Source organism: Saccopteryx leptura, chromosome 3 (genome assembly GCF_036850995.1).
Source record: "Saccopteryx leptura isolate mSacLep1 chromosome 3, mSacLep1_pri_phased_curated, whole genome shotgun sequence".
In the NCBI taxonomy this organism is placed as follows: Eukaryota; Metazoa; Chordata; class Mammalia; order Chiroptera; family Emballonuridae; genus Saccopteryx; species Saccopteryx leptura.
The window spans coordinates 221207685-221227119 of NC_089505.1; the positions used below are offsets into that span (position 1 = coordinate 221207685).

Below are 19435 nucleotides of genomic sequence, written 5' to 3' on the forward strand. Positions count from 1 at the left end.
GATGGATGGGCTGATCGTAGGAGAGATGTGGCCCTCACTTCATCCACAAAAAGCCTCAGTCTTATCTATTTCTAAAGGGTTTCAGGTGACACTAGGACAATGGCTTGATGGCAGTGAAAAAGCCAGCCTTGTCCAATGGCTCCTGATGAGACCAATGGACTCAGCCTGGCTGAATCTGCCTTCTACTGAGACCTCCAAAGCAGAAATGTCTAGCTGCCTAGCAGGGCAGAAAAGAGGTGCCGAGGCTATTCCTGGGAGGGCCCACATCCTGAGTGCCAAGGCCTTTGGCGCCTAAGACTTTCTACTCGCCAATGGGTTCTCCAGATTAGAAAAGAGAAGAAGGTAAACAGTCCCTCTGGCTAATACAGTCTCCCTTGTGCAGAGAGCAAATCACCATTGAGATGGGCTCTTTGTAGAGGCCACAGTGTACAGCACTGCACCTGAGGGTTGGTGGCTCTGCCAAGACACAGCCTCAGGCACAGAGGACCAAGAGTCCAGGCTCCTTCAAGACAAGGTGCTCAGGACAGGCCCTTACAGTTGGATAATAACTGCATGTTAGCTGGGGCTCAAGAGTCAAAAGTGCAGAGTCCACCAGGAACCCCAGGGGCCAGGCACAGTGAGGAGCAGGAGCACCTTTGAGGGCCAGATCAGGGACAGGAGGGCTGTCTACACCTCGTCCTCTTCTACAAAACTCACACTCCATGGTGCATGGCCTAAAAGTCAGGAGCTAAAATGCAGTGGTAAATTGTTAAGAATTTAAAGTGCTAAAAGTCAAAGTGAACTCCCTGTTAAACTACTCCCTGGCCTCTCACCTGCTTGGAGAAAATGCCCATGTGAGCTAAGCAGAGGATAATCAGGAAAGGTGGCCTCACCAGGTGCCTTTTTCTGTTTCCAATAGCAGAAGTGGAGCAATGAGCCCTTTCTGTATTGGGGGGGGGGGAGCCTCAGGAACCCAGAACAGAAGCCAATTTCTTGATGTTAGAAGACTTGAAAGTGCTTTAAGGGTAGCCAGACAAGGGCGGAAGCCCGCTGGCCCAGGTGTGAGCTCAGTCTTGCCCGGCTGGGGAGGAGGGGATGTGCAAAAGTGGTCAAGCCCAGCTGCGGGCCGCCTGCAATCCAGCCTGTGGGAGAAGGCCTGGAAGGGGCAGAGACCTGCCCTTGAGCAAGGGTGCAGGAGCACAGCCTTGTCCCACCCGTGAAACCAAGGCTTGTGGCCTGACTTGGGAGCCGGCTCCTCCTGCGGGGGTGGAGCCAAAAGCCCAGAACAGGTGGAGTCCCGCTACTGAGCCTGGGCATGCAGACCAGCCCTGCCTGTGGAGCCAAGGCATACAGCCATTCCATGAGTGGGCTCCTCCTGCAAAGGTGGGGCAAAAGCCAGAAATCAGGCGGAGACCTGCAGCTGAGCAAAGGTGCTCACCCCTGCCCTCAGGGCCCAGCATAATGCCACCTGTGGGAGTGGGGCGAAGGCCAAGGCCACCGAGGCATGTACACCTGAGCACGTGATCACAGACACTGCCATGAAGGAGAGGTGGAAACCATAGCAACAGCCCCAGTGGGCAGGCACTGGCAATGCCCATACCTGAATGCCATAGGCAGCAATAGCAGAGGGGGTGGTAGGCCTGCAGACAGACCACACCTAGGGAACACAGAGGCCACACCCAGTGGAATTCAGTGGCCAAAAGCTTCTTTTACACAGACAAAATGAGAAGGCAGAGGAATGCAACACAAATGAATCAAGAGAAATCCCCAGAAAAGGACCTGCATGACTCACATATAACCAAATTACCAGATGCAGAGTTTAAAATAACGATTGTTAGGATGCTCAAAGATGTTAGAACAATAGATGGTCATTACAAACACCTAAATAAAGAGATAGCAAATATAAAAAAGGACATTGAAATAATAAAAAGAATCAGTCAGAAAAGACAAATACAATGTGAGAAATGAAGAACACAATGGAAGAAATTAAAAGCAGGATGAATGAAGTTGAGAATCGAATCAGCGAGTTAGAGGACAAAATAAATAAAGTCACAGAAGCAGAGCAGAAAGAAGAAAAGAGACTCAAAAAGTCTGAAGAAACTCTAAGAGAGCTCTGTGACAACATGAAGAGAAATAACATCCACATCATAGGGGTTCCTGAAGAAGAAGAGAAAGAACTAGGGATAGAGACATTATTCAATCATATCATAGCTGAAACCTTCCCTCAATTAAGGCAGGAAAACATCTCACAAGTTCAAGAAGCACAGAGAACTCCATTAAAGAGAAACCCAAAGAAATCTACACCAAGACACATCATAATTGAAATACCAAAGCTAAGTGATAAAGAGAAAATATTAAAAGCTGCTAGAGAAAAAAAGACTATCACCTACAAAGGAGCCCCATAAGGATGACTTCTGACTTCTCAACAGAAACACTTGAGGCCAGATGAGAATGGCAAGAAATATTCAAAGTAATGCAGAACAAGAGCCTACAACCAAGACTACTTTACCAGCAAGGCTATCATTTAAAATTAAAGAAAAAATAAAAAGCTTCCCAGACAAAAAAAAAACTCAAGGAATTCACTACAACCAAACCAAGGCTGCAAGAAATGCTAAGGGGCCTGTTGTAAACAGATAAAAGGAGAAAAAGAGTATAGCAAAAGAGGAATACAGTTTTAAAGAATAAAATGGCAATAAACAAGTACATATCAATAATAACCTTAAATGTAAATGCATTAAATGATCCGATCAAAAGACATAGGGTGGTTGCATGGATAAGAAAACAGGACCCATACATCATATGCTGTCTACAAGAGACACACATAAAACAAAAGATGCACATAGACTGAAGATAAAAGGATGGAAAAAATATATTTCACGCAAATGGAAATGAAAAAAAAGCTGGGCTAGCAATACTTGTATCAGACAAAATGGACTTTAAAACAAAGACTATAGGGCGCTGGCCGGTTGGCTCAGCAGTAGAGCGTCGGCCTGGCGTGCGGGGGGACCCGGGTTCGATTCCCGGCCAGGGCAAATAGGAGAAGCGCCCATTTGCTTCTCCACCCCCAACCCCTCCTTCCTCTCTGTCTCTCTCTTCCCCTCCTGCAGCCAAGGCTCCATTGGAGCAAAGATGGCCCAGGCGCTGGGGATGGCTCCTTGGCCTCTGCCCCAGGCGCTAGAGTGGCTCTGGTCATGGCAGAGCGACGCCCCGGAGGGGTAGAGCACCACCCCTGGTGGGCAGAGCGTCGCCCCTGGTGGGCGTGCCGGGTGGATCCCGGTCGGGCACATGTGGGAGTCTATCTGACTGTCTTTCCCTGTTTCCAGCTTCTGAAAAATACAAAAAACAAACAAAACAACAACAACAACAACAAAAAACAAAGACTATAGTAGGAGATAAAGAAGGTCACTACATAATGATAAAGGGAGCAGTCCAACAGGAAGATATAACCGTTATAAATTTATACACACCTAATATAGGAGCACCTAAATATATAAAGCAGAATTTGATAGATTTAAAGGGTGAGATCAACAGCAATATTATAATAGTAGGGAATTTCAATACCCCACTAACATCACTAGATAGATCCTCAAGAAAGAAAATTAACAAAGAAACAGCAGACTTAAAGGACATGCTAGATCAACTCGATTTAATAGATATCTTCAGAACCTTTCACCCTAAAACAGCAGAATATACATTCTTTTCAAGTGCTTATGGTACATTCTCTAGTATAGACCACATGTTAGGGCACAAGAGCGGTCTCAACAAATTTAAGAAGATTGAAATCATATCGAGCACTTTCTCTGACCACAATGGCATGAAAATAGAAAGCAACCACAACCAAAAAACTGAAAAATACTCAAACACTTGGAAACTAAAAAGCATATTATTAAATAATGAATGGGTAAACAATGAAATCAAAGAAGAAATAAAAAAATTCCTAGAAACGAACGATAACGAGTATACATCAACTCAAAATTTATGGGACACAGAAAAGCAGTCCTGAGAGGAAAATTCATAGCATTACAGGCATACCTTAAGAAGCTAGAAAAGCTCAAATAAACAACTTGACCCCGCATCTGAAAGAACTAGAAAAAGAACAGCAAGTAAAGCCCAGAGGAAGTAGAAGGAAGGAAATAATAAAGATAAGAGAAGAAATAAATGACATGGAGGCTAAAGAAACAATACAGAGGATCAATGAAACCAGGAGCTGGTTCTTTGAAAAGGTAAACAAGATTGATGAACCTTTAACCAGACTCACCAAGAAAAAAAGAGAGAGGACTCAAATAAATATAATTAGATGAGAGTAAAGAAATAACAACTGACACAACAGAAATACAAAGAATTGTAAGAAAATACTATGAAGAACTATACACTAAAAAACTAGACAACCTAGATGAAATGGACAAATTCCTTAAAACTTATAATCTTCCAAAAATTAATCTGGAAGAATCAGAAGACCTAAACAGACCAATTACAACAAATAAGATTGAAAAAGTTATCAAAAAACTCCCAAAGAAGAAAAGTACTGGGCCTGGCTTCACAAGTGAATTCTACCAAATATTCAAAGAAGAACTAACTCCTATCCTTCTCAAGCTATTTCAAAAAATTCAAGAGGAAGGAAGACTTCCAAGCTCCTTTTATGAGGAAAGTATAATTCTGATTCCAAAACCAGGTAATGACAACACAAAGAATGAAAATTATAGGCCAATATCCCTGATGAATTTAGATGCTAAAATCCTCAACAAAATATTAGCAAACCGGATCCAGCAATATATGAAAAAAATTACACACCATGATCAAGTGGGATTTATTTTTGGGAGGCGAGGCTGGTACAATATTCATAAATCAATCAATGTGATTCATCACATAAACAAAAGAAAGGAGAAAAACCACATGATAATTTCAATAGATGGAGAAAAAGCATTTGATAAAATCCAGCACCCATTCATGATCAAAACTCTCAGCAAAGTGGGAATACAGGGAACATACCTCAACATGATAAAGGCCATCTATAACAAACCCACAGCCAACATCATACTCAATGGGCAAAAATGAAAAGCAATCCCCTTAAGATCAGGAACAAGGTGGGGGTGCCCCCTTTCACCACTCTTATTCAACATAGTTCTGGAAGTCCTAGCCACAGCAATCATACAAGAAAAATAAATAAAAGGCATCCATATTGGAAAAGAAGTAAAACTATAATTATTTGCGGATGATATGATATTGTATATAGAGAACCCTAAAGTCTCAGTCAAAAAAACTACTAGACATGATAAATGAATTCAGCAAGGTGGCAGGATATAAAATTAATACTCAGAAATCAGAGGCATTTTTATACACAAACAAGGAACTGTCAGAAAGAGAAATTAAGAAAGCAGTCCCCTTTACCATTGCAATAAAAAAATAAATAAAGTACCTAGGAATAAATTTAACCAGGGAGATTAAAGAATTGTACTTGAAAAATTATAAAACATTGATAAAAGAAATCAGGGAAGATACAAACAAGTGGAAGCATACACCGTGCTCATAGTTAGGAAGAATAAACATAATTAAAATGTCTATATTACCCAAAGCAATTTATAAATTCAATGCAATACCGATTAAAATACCAATGACTTACTTCAAAGATATAGAACACATATTCCAAAAATTTATATGGAACCAAAAGAGAACACGAATAGCCTCAGCAATCTTGAAAAGGAAAAATAAAGTGGGAGGTATCACACTTCCAGATATCAAGTTATACTACAAGGCCATTATACTCAAAACAGCCTGGTACTGGCATAAGAACAGGCATATAGATCAATGGAACAGAACTGAGAACCCAGAAATAAACCCACGCTTTTATGGACAACTGATATTTGACAAAGGAGGTAAGAGCATACATTGGAGTAAAGACAGTCTCTTCAACAAATGGTGTTGGGAAAATTGGACAGCTACCTGCAAAATAATGAAACTAGACCACCAACTTACACCATTCACAAAAATAAACTCAAAATGGATAAAAGACTTAAATGTAAGCCGTAAAACTATAAGCATCTTAGAAGAAAACATAGCCAGTAAGCTCTGTGACATCTCTCGCAGCAATATATTTGCCGATTTATCTCCACAGGCAAGTGAAATAAAAGACAGGATAAACAAATGGGAGTATATCAAACTAAAAACCTTCTGCACAACTAAAGACAGTAAGAACAGAGTAAAAAGACAAACTACACAATGGGAGAATATATTTGACAATGTGTCTGATAAGGGGTTAATAACCAAAATTTATAAAGAACTTGTAAAACTCAATACCAGGAAGACAAACAATCCAATCCAAAAATGGGCAAAAGAAATGAATAAACACTTCTCCAAAGAGGACATACAGATGGTCAATAGGCATATGAAAAAATGCTCAACATCACTAATCAGTAGAGAAATGCAAATTAAAACCACAATGAGATATCACCTCACACCAGTCAGAATGGCGCTCATCAATAAAACAACACAGAATAAGTGCTGGCGAGGATGTGGAGAAAAGGGAACCCTCCTGCACTGCTGGTGGGAATGCAGACTGGTGCAGCCACTGTGGAAAATAGTATGGAGATTCCTCAAGAAATTAAAAATCGAACTGCCTTTTGATCCAGCTATCCCACTTTTAGGAATATACCCCAAGAACACCATAGCATTGTTTGAAAAGAAGAAATGCACCCCCATGTTTATGGCAGCATTGTTCACAATAGGAAAGATCTGGAAACAGCCCAAGTGTCCATCAGTGGATGAGTGGATTAAAAACTTTGGTACATATATACTATGGAATATTACTTAGCCATAAGAAATGATGACATTGGATCATTTACAACAACATGGATGTACCTTGATAACATTATACTGAGCGAAATAAGTAAATCAGAAAAAACTAAGAACTATATGATTCCATACATAGGTGGGACATAAAAATGAGACTCAGAGACATGGACAAGAGTTTGGGGGTTACAGGGTGGGGGGGGAGGAGAGGGAGGGGGTTGGGTGAGGGGAGAGGCACAAAGAAAACCAGTTAGAAGGTGACAGAAGACAATTGGACTTTGGGTGAGGGTAATGCAACATAAACAATTGTCAAAATAACCTAGAGATGTTTTCTCTGAACATATGTACCCTGATTTATCAATGTCACCCCATTAAAATTAATTAAAAAAAAAAAGAGTAGCCAGAGCAGTGTTCCTCAGAATCACCAGGAGTCCTGTTAAAAACACTTGTCCCTGGCTCTCCTGGCTCTCCCCAGATCCTGACAGTATCTCTGGGGCTGCAGCCTGGACAGCTGAACTCCACAGTGCATGGCCTAAAAGTTAGGAGTTGAAATGCAGTGGTAAATTGTTTAAAATGTAACAATTTTTAATCAAATTTCCTTAGTACTTCTTTTGCAAAATGAAGGTCTAAAAGCATATTCCCAGATCCCCTTGTACTATGAGGAATCAGCCTGTAAGGTGAAGCCTGGGACTTCAAATGATTAACAAACACCCCCACAAATATGATAAGCAACTCAATTTGAGAACAAATGCTCAAGAGCAGGCATTGCACTCGTTTTCAACAGGCTAACTTAAGAAAGGACTCAGTCATCATTTCCTTGTAATCATGTAGACAGCTGGCCATTTTCACAAGGGACTTAAACTCACACACACACACATGCAGGCACACACACACGCATGCATGCACAGACAGGGTAAAAGGGTATGTTTTCAAATAGAGATTTCATTATTATTTAGATATATGAGGCCAACAGATCAGTTCAACTGCCACTGAAAAGATGGTTTATTACTTACGGTTCATGCTATAAACTGAATTGTGTCCACCCTTGAATTTCATGTTGAAGCTTTAACCCCTAAAGTGATTATATTAGGAGAGAGGGCCTATAAAGTTTAACCTACACAGTAAGTCCCCAAGTTACAAACATCTGACTTATATACAATTTGTACTTATGAATGAAACACCGTAAGGGCTATGGTAATCAGCTGCAATTGGATGTCAGTGAAAATGATATCATAGTTATTTAACTCCCATGGCAAAGAACTAACCAGTGAAGACCTTATGGAACTAGAGCAGCAGATGATAGCATTTAGGGAAGAAAATGGGGACCTAGAAACTCCAGTACCGAAAAAGTTTTGTACAAAAAAGTTAGTTGATGCTTTTTAATTCATTGAAGCAGAAATGGCAAAGTTTGAAGAGGAAGATCCTGATACAGAGAGGTTCACCAAAGTCTACCGTACAGTAACTGCAGGCCTGAGATGCTACAGGCCATTTATGATGAGAAAAAGAAAGGCTCTGTACAGACCTCCCTGATGCCTACTTCAAGAAACTGACTCCAGCAGCAGAATCAAACCCTAACTCTCTAACACCAATTCCAGCCTCTCCAACTAGTGCATCATCTTCTGCATCATTCAAGATTGTTCAAGGTTGTATTTGAAAATGCTGAAGTATTTATATGCACAGAAAGATAAAGATAAATACTATGTTAAGACAAACATCTATCTGTCTGAATTGCATTAAATAGGTAAATGTTCCTGTTCCAACTTAGATACAAATTCAATTTAAGAACAAACCTATAGAACCTATCTCATTTATAACTCAGAGACTGCCTGTAATTAAGGTTAAACAAGGTCCAAAGGGTAGGATTCTAATCCTATAGGATTCCTATGTTTTAAAAAGGCACACCAGAGAGTTTACACCCTCTGGATTCCCCTCACCCCTGTCTCTCTCCCTCTCCATCTTCCTCCCTATCATAAAAGGACACAGCAAGAAAGCAGCTGTCTACAAGCCAGAAAGAGCTCTCATCAGAAACTGAATAGGCAGGTACCTTGATCTTAGACCTCCAACCTTCAGAACTGTGAGAAACAAGTTTCTGTTGGTTAAGTTCCCCAGTCTACTTTGTTATGGCAGCCCAAGCTGGCTAATATAGTGCTCAACAGGAGAGGCCACTCCATCCACACAGCACCACCCAGGGAAGTATCAGGCTCAGTCAGGAGGCAGAGGAAACAAGGGGACAACATAGGCAAGAGTCTGTATTGTGGATTCTGCAGGAAAGAATGGGTAAAGCAGAGTACAGGTTTAAGGCTGGCTAAATTTGAATAATTTCAGGAGTTCTGAGTTATAGGAGTTTTCTGGTCCTGGGGGATTAGGGAATGTGAGTCCTGAGGGTGAGCAGGTAGGCTCTGGATTGATTAGTTTGCATATAAAAAGGGCACTCCCAGGTGAGTCATTCACTATCTCTAGGAGTTAGCTAGCCCTGGGCGGGTGGGGGGGGGGGGGCAGTCTTTGCAAGGTCAGCAAGGTTCCAAGACATCCAAGTATCCAAATTACAGAAAATAAAAAGGCAAGAGTAATAGAGGGTGTAAAGCCAGTAGCCACGGCCACCATCACAGCCGCCTGGCCCATGCAGGTTCACAATGAATTCAGACAGTCGGTAAAGAAACAACGGAGCCAAAAACTGATGGGCCATCATCTTTAATCCTAGCTTGCACCCGGTGGGCAAGTAAAAACACACACTGGGCTCCAAAACCCACTCATTCAGCACTCACAAAGCTACTGACTTATCTGAGTTTTCCTAGAATCAAAAGTTTCTAGCTCACCAGACTTATTCACCTCTGTTCCCCATCTCCTTCCTTCTCCCTGCACAAACTCTGCCCAAACTGGCTTTTCCTTCAGCACTCTGCCATCTTGGCTGCTTCTCCTGGCCTCCTCCACGTGGCCTTCCTCTGCTCTCTTCTCTGCTCTCTCCTCTAATATTAATCTCAGGAACCAAGAGAGAGCAAGCTCCCGTTCTGCCCCCATTTTATAGTGTAGAAATCAAAACATTTAATCCAATATACAAAATAGGGAAGTCTCTAATACAAAGTCACTTATCTGAGGCATGATGGGATTGTATCATCCCACATCAAAAAGGGTGGGAAAGGCTTACTTAGTCCTAAAACCAAGCCCCAGGCTACAAGATCCTGCCTGCCCACAGCCCGCCCCCAACACACATTAATATCACCTGGGTAACAGGCTTCCATGTGGGCAGCGCCATCTTTAACAAAGTGAGCATAATATATTTTATCTGCCCAACAGAGGGTAGAGACAAAAAGGTGCATGGAGACTAAAGGTGGCTGGAAATATGGGAAGAACACAGCCACAGATGGGTGAGGACCTTGAAGAACCCACTGCTGATCTCATGGAAGCAGGCAGCACTCATAGTCTCTCAGGGCATATTTCTGCATACCTGCTGTGGGTCTTGGTGCTCAGATCCTTTAAGAAAGCTGGAGTGCCTTCTCCTCTGGCATTGAAGGACACGGGGCAGATAGGACATGGGATCTCCAAAGCCCTCTGGAGGAGCAGCTGCTTGGATTCCTCAGGAATGTCCCCCACCACAAAGTAGTAAATGGATTCAATCTGCAAAACAATAGTACCAGAAATTTGTCTCTTGACGTGCCTTACCCTTGTACTGGACTGTTGGTCAAATAAGTTTGTAAATGTGATATATATGTTTGCTCGCTTGTGACTTATATTGGGTGTGGGGGACAGGCTGTGGGCAGGCCGGGTCGTTGTGGCCTGGGGTTTGGTTTTGGGACTAAGCTTTTCCCCACACCCTTGAATGATTGTATTATCTGGGTGGTGCAGTCTCATGAGGAATCCAATTATGCCTTGGATGGGTGACTTTGTATCGGAGACTTCTTTGTTTGTATATTGGATTAAGGGATTTTGGTTTTCTACACTATAAAGTGGGACAGACCAGGAGCTTGGACACACAGTTCCTGCTATCACAATTGCAGGGGCTTCCCTGATCCCTTGCCCTTCATGGGAAGAGCTGGTTTTCTGCTTTTCCCTTGTCTTCTTTTGTGGTTTGCCTGTCTTGGTGAGACACCAATAAATAGGATGGCCCCCCGTCCTCTGACTCCGCCATTTCTTTATCGTCTGCCCGAATCCAATGGGAACCTGCATGTGAATGGCCACGATGGCGGCTCCTGGCCTTACATGGACTCACTGGCAATACACTTTCTACAAAACAGCATTTTTGAAAAAGGGGTGGATACGGGAGGGGCAGGGAAGATAGCAGCACTGCTCAATGATTTGTGAAGACATTTGGGGACCAAAGTCAGGAAGTGAGATATTGAAGGCCTGGTGCCAAGAAGGTCTGTTGGTAGTGGTCACAGTGTCAGGTATCTCATGGGAAGGATATGGTTGGCAGGTTTGGAGAAGAGCTTTCTCAGAGCCCATGAGTACATCATACAGATGAGGAGTGGTTGTTCTTAACACAAAGACACATGACCACTGTGGACATGAAGCTTATTAGCCATTTCTCATGGAGGAGCCAGAATCCTATAACCCAACTTCCCCATCCTCTGTCTGAGGCAGACTGTGCAGTAAACCATATTCTGTGCTGGTTCATTCTCTGGTCTCACAGGGAAGCAAATGCCTGGGAAGGTGAGGCTGTCCTGACCTCACACAGGGCCTTGTCACTCATTGCCATGGCGGGCCATGACAAGAATAAGAGGAGCCTGACTAGGTGGCAGCGCAGTGGATAGAACATCGGACTGGGATGTGGAAGACCCAGGTTCGAGACCCCGAGGTCGCCAGCTTGAACACGGGCTCATCTGGTTTGAGCAAAGCTCACCAGCGTGGACCCAAGGTTGCTGGCTTGAGCAAGGGGTTACTCGGTCTGCTTTAGCCCCATGGTCAAGGCACATATGAGAAGGCAATCAATGAACAACTAAGGTGTCACCATGAAAAACGGATGATTGATGCTTCTCATCTCTCTCCGTTCCTATCTGTCCCTATCTAGCCCTCTCTCTGACTCTCTCTCTCTCTCTGTCTCTGTAAAAAAAAAAAAAAAAAGAATGAGAGGATAAACAACCCCTGAGTCAGGACACACATACACACACACACACACACACACACACACTTTCCTTCAGTCAAAGATGTGAAAGATGCATACTTTACCAGGTAGGAGGCTCCCTGATTAAGTTAGAGAGATATCAAACCCACCCAAGGGCCCCTGTGACAACAGTCCTATGGCAACTACAATGCCCTTGCTCTTTCCCAGAATTTGCCTTCTTCCATGGTGCTTGTCTCCCCACAAACTCTCACTCATGAGCTCTGTAACCTCAGGCAAGTGATTTTAATGAAGATAAGAGAGAGAATGCAGTTTGCCTCATGACTGGGTTTAAGCAAGATGAATACACTTATGTATATACATTTCAAAGTGTAAAAACCCAGGGAGAGCCAGGGCCACATAGCAGCTAAGCCTTCCCTACAAGCACCGAGATCAGTTGTCTCCACAGATACCTGGGGGGAAATCCCCAGCAGATATGCTGTATTTTAAGTAGATAAGTAGATGTCCTATTCCTTTAGGATTTACGAGCCTCTCTCTGCTCTAGTCATAGACCCCTGTTAAAGGAAGGGGTCAGTGATCTTCCTTAGACTTCAAACTTGGAACTTCAACCCACATGGCACAGACAGAGCTGGGCTTATGGTCAGTTCCTCAGCTGCATAGGACACCCTGTGAGGAGTAGCTAGGGCTGACTGTGTGCCCCAGGAGCCGGTAGGAGCAGGGCAGCAGAGGGTGAAGGCTGGGAATTAAGAGACCACAGTGAGCTGAGACCAGCCTATTGTGACAATCACCTCCTCCAGCTGGGGACAAAAGAGCCCCCCGTGTCCACCTGACCTTCCACCCCCACTTTTTCTCTCAGGCCTTTTAACACCAGCTCCCTGATCTTACAAAGTACCTGATGGTAGGTAAAGACTGAGGAAGGCTGTATGCTCTTTCAGCCAGTCCCCTGAGCGGCAGAAAACTCATTGACAGAAAGAAGAAACAATGCTCTCTAGATTCCTTATTATGCCTAATATTGATCTTCCAGCAAATGCACTCATCCATGTTTCTCCTGATGTTACACGTTACTTGTGCAAGATGCACGAACCGTGCTCTTAGTAATTAGTGTTTCAGCTGCGTTGGTGCCCCAGTGTTGCATGGAGTTGGTCCATCCTCTCACAAGATCTAAATTCACACATGGCTGGAGACAGGAACAGACTCAGGGGGTACTTTCTAGGGTTCATCAGCTCCGCAGGGAGGGAAGTGAGGACAAACATCTCCAGGTGACCTGTTGGCAGCTCCCAACGCCCAGCAGCTACGGCTCATCATGCTCACGCGACTTCTTTGCTCTGGCAATAACCCAAGGGTCTGAAATCCTTGTACAGAAATGTTTTCTCTCAAAATTTCATAAAACTAAAAGTGGCTGTATCCAGCAGTATGTCAGGATTTCCTTTCATTTACTAAGCTATCAAATTATCGTTAAGTTCATTACTCAGCTCCTTAATTGCCTAGGTTTCTAGCCAATTCTGTTACTGTGTGATTTCCTGGGACCTATTTTCTGCTGAGATCGCCTATCCCACCCCCATTCTCCTTTTGCACATTGCCATTCTGCCTCTCCTCTCTACTCACATAGTGAGACTGAGAAAAACAGAGAGGAAGATAAATATATTACCTGTCACTATCCCCTCCCCACATTGACAAAGTGCCTTTGCAAGTGAAATGGCTCTGGAATCATCTGCTATTTGGGATAATAAGCTAACATGAATTATTTTATTTAGCACTGCAGAATATAAATTCTCTCATGCACAGTTTACAGATGAAGAAACTGAGGCCTGGACAGGTTAACTGACTTGGTCTTACAGCTAGTAAACCCAGGCTGACCTCATGAGCTTCTGTCCTCACTTTCAACCACTTCACTCTGTTGGCTTGTCATGGCAAGGCTGGTCACCTATGAGAGATGAATGCGAATTCCCACAATTATGAAAGAAAGATTAGGGGACATGGAAGTGGTCACAGACCAGGCACCATTTTCACTTCCTTGGTTCCCACACCATCCAAGGCTCTGACCACCTGATATCAACATCATTGCCCAAAACTGGATCTCGGAGGTTGTCTAACTCAGTGACCTATCCCCCTGGGCATCCTCACCCCTAACCAGCACCTCTAAGCTCCATGAGGCAAGGGTCAGTCTGGAGGGTCAGCACCAGCAGTCAGGACCAGGAGCGCTTCCTCGTTGACCAGCAAATGCTGATTTGCACTGAATTTGATAACACAAGATGTGGAGAATAGATATGTGGATTATATCCAGTTATTTGACTATAAGTCTTAAACACTTGCCACTTTATACTACATAAAGTAGAGGGGAGCCTTTCTGAATTCACTTAAAATGTCTAATGCTGTCTAGGCCATTTGTTCAGCAGGCTCCCACGGAAACCTGCATTCTGTCCCACCTATGAGTCCTTAACAGCTTCCCAGCCACAGGTTTGGGGGAAAAGAAGAGCCAAACTTGGAGAGGCTGCTTCTCTTCTGACTGCCCACTGCTCTATCCTGTCAGAAGCCCTCAGGCCTCTGGGTCTAAAAATCTCCACTCTGCAAGGAAGCAAAAATTAAAGTCAGCCAGAACAGCGAGAAGCCTAGCAAATTTCTTTCTTATTCTTCATACAACTTTGAACACTGCAACAGTTTTGACCAACTCAGACCTTGAAGCTAACATCCAGACCCTCCCTGTGCCTGTGGAAGCCCTTTCCTGGCTCAGAAATTTTGACTTTTGATTCTCCATAAGGCAGAGCCTGCCCCACAGTCTTAATCCCGCTCACTTCTCAGATCTGTCCTAACACCCTTGATTATCTCCAACTTTCTGGCCACCTAGGCTTCAGGGTTCTTGTATCCAGCCACTGTCCCTGAGTACACAAAGCTCAGCAAATTCACCCACCTGGTCCTACACAGACCATCTCCCTTCAATTGAAAAAATTCAAATATGTACCATAGTTTGGGGGTGGGACTCTCTTAGACTCACATCTAGCGCCCAACCTCAAGAATATCAATATTATTTCCATATCCTTCAATGATCAACAAAGATTTACTGAGCCTTTGTCAGGCACTGTCATTGCTCAGGACACAAAGGTAAAAATATCTAATGCCTGTCAGAACACTGCAAACAAGAAAATGAATGCCAGGTTTGTGATTCACGTGGCCAGTCCTCCAGCTTACTGTCCAGTGGGGAAGACACCTTATGAAATCATGTGGGTCTGTCTCTAATTCACTACTTAGTCTTCCAGTAAAAGTGTAAACAAATTTGTGCCTATCAGGCAGATGAAGTATAGGCTGAGAGAACACAAAGAGAAGAAGAGGTGGCCCTCGGGCAAGTGGCCCTTCCTGAAAACAGAGGCACAACCCCTGGTTTGCCTTCTCAGACAGCTGAGATCATCAGCCTTCTCCTTCCTAAATGCCCCACACATCCTGGACCAGCAAGCCTTCCGGGGACTCCTGGCACAACACCTTCTCATAAAGACCAAGGAAGCTACCAGCTTCCAAAAGGCATGTCCAGGGGCCACAGAATACTGCAGAGCAGAAAGCTCAAGCCGGACAGACATCTGGGCTCTGAGGATGATGCCAATGCCTCTAACTGCCAAACATTTCCCCAGCATCCCACAAGCTGCACTGTCCACGAACCAGGTCCTTCCCCACAGGATGCATATGCATCAGGAATTCATCCATCTACAGTGCTCTTCACATGCTGCGATTAGAGAATTAAACACACATTCTGCCCAGCTCCTCAGGACTTGAAGGCTCACGCGGTCATCCCTCTCTAGTCAATCTCCCTGGCCTAACTGCAGTGACAAAGCCTGGTTCTGAAGGAGGCTAGTGGCCTCTGAACATCCTCCTTCACTAAGCACATCAGTCAGCCCTCCCTCCTCATGTGAACCTGATAGAAAAGCCAACTTGCATGTTCATTTTTGGACACAATGCAACACACATTTTTCCTGGTTCCTCTCAGGACTTGTGGGACATACTAACCCAAAGCAGATTATCATCAGTAGGAAAAATGTGAGTGCTTAGCTTTATTGTTCAAGTCTCTTAAGCCTTAAATCTTTTCTATTCATAGCAAATGGCAGCAACATGGATCAGTGTGAAACTCACTGGAGTGGACATGAGGGTCACAGAGCAGAAGACCCATTCCCCTCCCCACCCACCTTACACACACACGCACGCGCATGCATTGTTTTACTCCTCAAAAACAGAAGGCATGGCATTTTTATATATGAGGCAGTTGCATTTACAGAATTTTCCTTGGGACCACACCCTCTAGGTGGAGGGACACACCAGTCTAAATGTGTTTTGCATTTGCCGTAACTCCATAGTCTCTTCTCAAGAGTGTTCAGGTGGCATTTGATGATCAGTGGCTGTGAGCTTCTTTCTGGGTTCTTCCTGCTCTATTTGACTTCCCTGGAACTCATGAAAATGTTCTATATTTCCCGGGCTGTGAATCCCAGACCAAGGAGAGACACAAACCAGAGGTAAGTAAAGTAGAAATCAAGGTCACTGGGAAATCTTGCAGTCAGGCCAAGTTGTCAGTCAGCTGTGAAAAGGGTAGCCAGTTGAACAAAGTCAGAGAATACCCATGTGCATGCATGCACGTGCACACATGCACACACATGATACTGTGAAATGTTCCATGTCTTAAATCCTAATTATAATGTCCAGACATTTGAAATTTTACAGATATCAAGAAAAACTTGAAAGGCCAAAGAACAAAGTAGCTTGTATTTTGTTCTTCTTTAAAGAGAAACATTTGCTCTTCTGGCTTTATGAGGATAAACAATGTGTTTCCAACTTCAAACCATCATCTTGAGTATCAATAAACACAGTCTGGTGATCCTTGGGGACCATCCTCTCATGGTGTCAGCACATGGCCTTCTTGCCCAAGAAAAGACTTTTTAATGCAGGAGAATAAAGCTTGAAATCTATAGATTTCCCAAGCTTCCAGGATGGAGAAAGCAATTAAATATTAATTAACATGGCCCTGGCTGGTTGGCTCAGTGGTAGAGCGTCGGCCTGGTGTGCGGGGGACCCGGGTTCGATTCCCGGCCAGGGCATATAGGAGAAGCACCCATTTGCTTCTCTACCCCCCCCTCCTTCCTCTCTGTCTCTCTCTTCCCCTCCCGCAGCCAAGGCTCCATTGGAGCAAAGATGGCCCGGGCGCTGGGGATGGCTCCTTGGCCTCTGCCCCAGGCGCTGGAGTGGCTCTGGTCGCGGCAGAGCGATGCCCCGGAGGGGCAGAGCATCGCCCCCTGGTGGGCAGAGTGTTGCCCCTGGTGGGCGTGCCGGGTGGATCCCGGTCGGGCGCATGCGGGAGTCTGTCTGACTGTCTCTCCCCGTTTCCAGCTTCTGAAAAATACAAAAAAAATTTTTAAAAATTAATTAACATTAATTAATAGGTATTAATTAAGGAACTGTATCTCAAAGGAATGGGGACTTAACCCATGCAGGGAGTTGAAGTGGGTCACAGGAGCCACCAGCCCAGAGCATCTCCTCTCTGGCTTGCCACTACCCTTAACAGTCCCACCATTAGAGTCACTCACAGAAACACATATCCTTGTGACTAAAAGACACATAAAAACCACCATTTAGTCACTTCTTTCTGATAAATCTTTATTTCCAAAAGGTCGCTATCAAAATGCATATGTGAGTACATAACATCTGAAAGTGGATGAGTCATTGGCACGGATACACTTCACCTTGGAAAGCACATGATAGACCTGTTTGTGAAGAAGAGGAAGTGGGAAAGCTTCAGAGCAGAAGGGCGGGGAAGCCCTATTTCATCATCCTAAGGGTTCTATGGGGACTGTTCAACTTCTCCTCCCAAAGAGTTGCCTGACTTACCTCACTGTCAGGAGAGCAAGAGTGGAATGGAAGTGTCATGTATTAAGCAGAATATGGCTTAATACCCTGTCCTTTCTCAATGCTAATGGCTGTGAGCAGGTTGTGGCTCTACTCATAGGGCTAAATGAAGGTTGACCTCAATCACTGCACCAGGGGGGCCCAGACAGGTCCAGAGGACAAGGAGTATGGTTTTGGTTGGTTCAGCTCTGTCATCACCAAAGCTGCAATTTTGATCCCTGTCTGGTGATTGTCAACTATTTCTCACTTGGTTCCAAATTCAGAGGTGAGCAGGATGAAGACTATGGGGCTCTTTAACGCCAATGATGCAGTTCCTGTGGGATGCCACTGGGAAGGGACCAAGATCAGCTGAAAGGCAGTATGCTGCTATTGAGTGTGAAGAGATAAGCTCAAAGCCACCCTTGGGACTTGGGGCCAGCACTTGATGCACACTTACAGTTTTGTCTGTCCCAGCTTCCAGCAGAGCGTCCACATGGCTAGCTGGGCTCAGACCCTGCTCAAAGGTCAGTTTCTCAACCCAACTGATGGCAGCAGCGATGGCTTGTTCCGTTACAGGAGTAGCATGTTCTTGCCATTTCACAGGCTCTTGAGAAGCCCTGAAATGAATCACATTGGGCTGTCATCAAGCAGTGGTCAACACAGCTGTCACTCTCAGTGTCACAACTATGAGCAATAAGCCACTTAATGTCACCAGCACTAAAAGAAAGGAAAAGCAGCTCCCTGCTCTCTGAAAGATACCAACAAAACTGCTGGATTTTAGACATGTTCCAAAGCACCATTACTTTCCATTAGCAGTACTGACTTGGAATAACAATGTTTACAGGAAAACAGAGAATTTCAAAATTATAAAGTACATTAAAATTATTGAATAGGTCCTGGCCAGTTGGCTCAGTGATAGAGCATTGGCCCAGCTTGTGGAAGTCCCGGGTTTGATTCCCAGCCAGGGCACACAGGAGAAGCGCCCATCTGCTTCTCCCCTTCTCCCCTCTCCTTTCTCTCTATCTCTTTCTTCCCCTCCAGAAGCCAAAGTTCCATTGAAGCAAAGTTGACCTGAGCGCTGAGGATGGCTCCATGGCCACCACCTCAGGCGCTAGAATGGCTCTGGTTGTAACAGAGCATCGCCCCCTGGTGGACATGCCATGCCGGGCGGGTTCCAGTCAGGTGCATGTGGGAGTCTGTCTCTCTACTTCCCTGCTTCTCACTTCAGAAAAACATAAATAAATAAATATTATTGAGGAAAGTTATCTTCATAAATGGGCAGGTTTATATGTAACTGTCTTTTATTACTAGTAAATTTATAAGGATTCATAGCATTAGCATTCAGAAATCAGCAACAATGCTATTACTCTAAAATTTTATTTCTAGTTCTTTTATTATATTGTTTTCATTGCCCTGAAAGATTCCCATCTGTGGCATTTTTAGATCAAGAGTAGTAATGTTCTGCATTCAGCAGAGCATAAAAATTTTAAATTTATTAAATAATTTTGATTTCAAAAACAGCTATTTGAACATATTTATCTCCATGTTTTTAACTGAACAAATCTTATGAGTCACATATGAGTTTATGATGATAAGATTACATGAATGGTGGACTAAGTGAGTCGTCCTGAGCTGTCTCGCAGAACCCACCTGCAGAGACAGAGGCTGCCTTTGTGTGGCCCTTGCGTGCTGCACTGGCCAAGCAGCACACGTGCCATAGCTTACACTCTAAGAAAGCTAAAGCATTGCAGACTTAAG

At 44.0% G+C, this 19435-nt stretch overlaps 1 protein-coding gene across 1 annotated transcript in view; it reads right to left on the minus strand.

Annotated features, from left to right (window-relative positions):
* VWA3B (von Willebrand factor A domain containing 3B) overlaps positions 1 to 19435 on the minus strand; it is a 225207-nt gene that overhangs the window by 183235 nt on the left and 22537 nt on the right. The window contains 2 exon segments of the mRNA XM_066377626.1: positions 10211 to 10380; positions 18135 to 18294. Of these exon segments, the coding sequence (XP_066233723.1) occupies positions 10211 to 10380; positions 18135 to 18294 (330 nt within the window).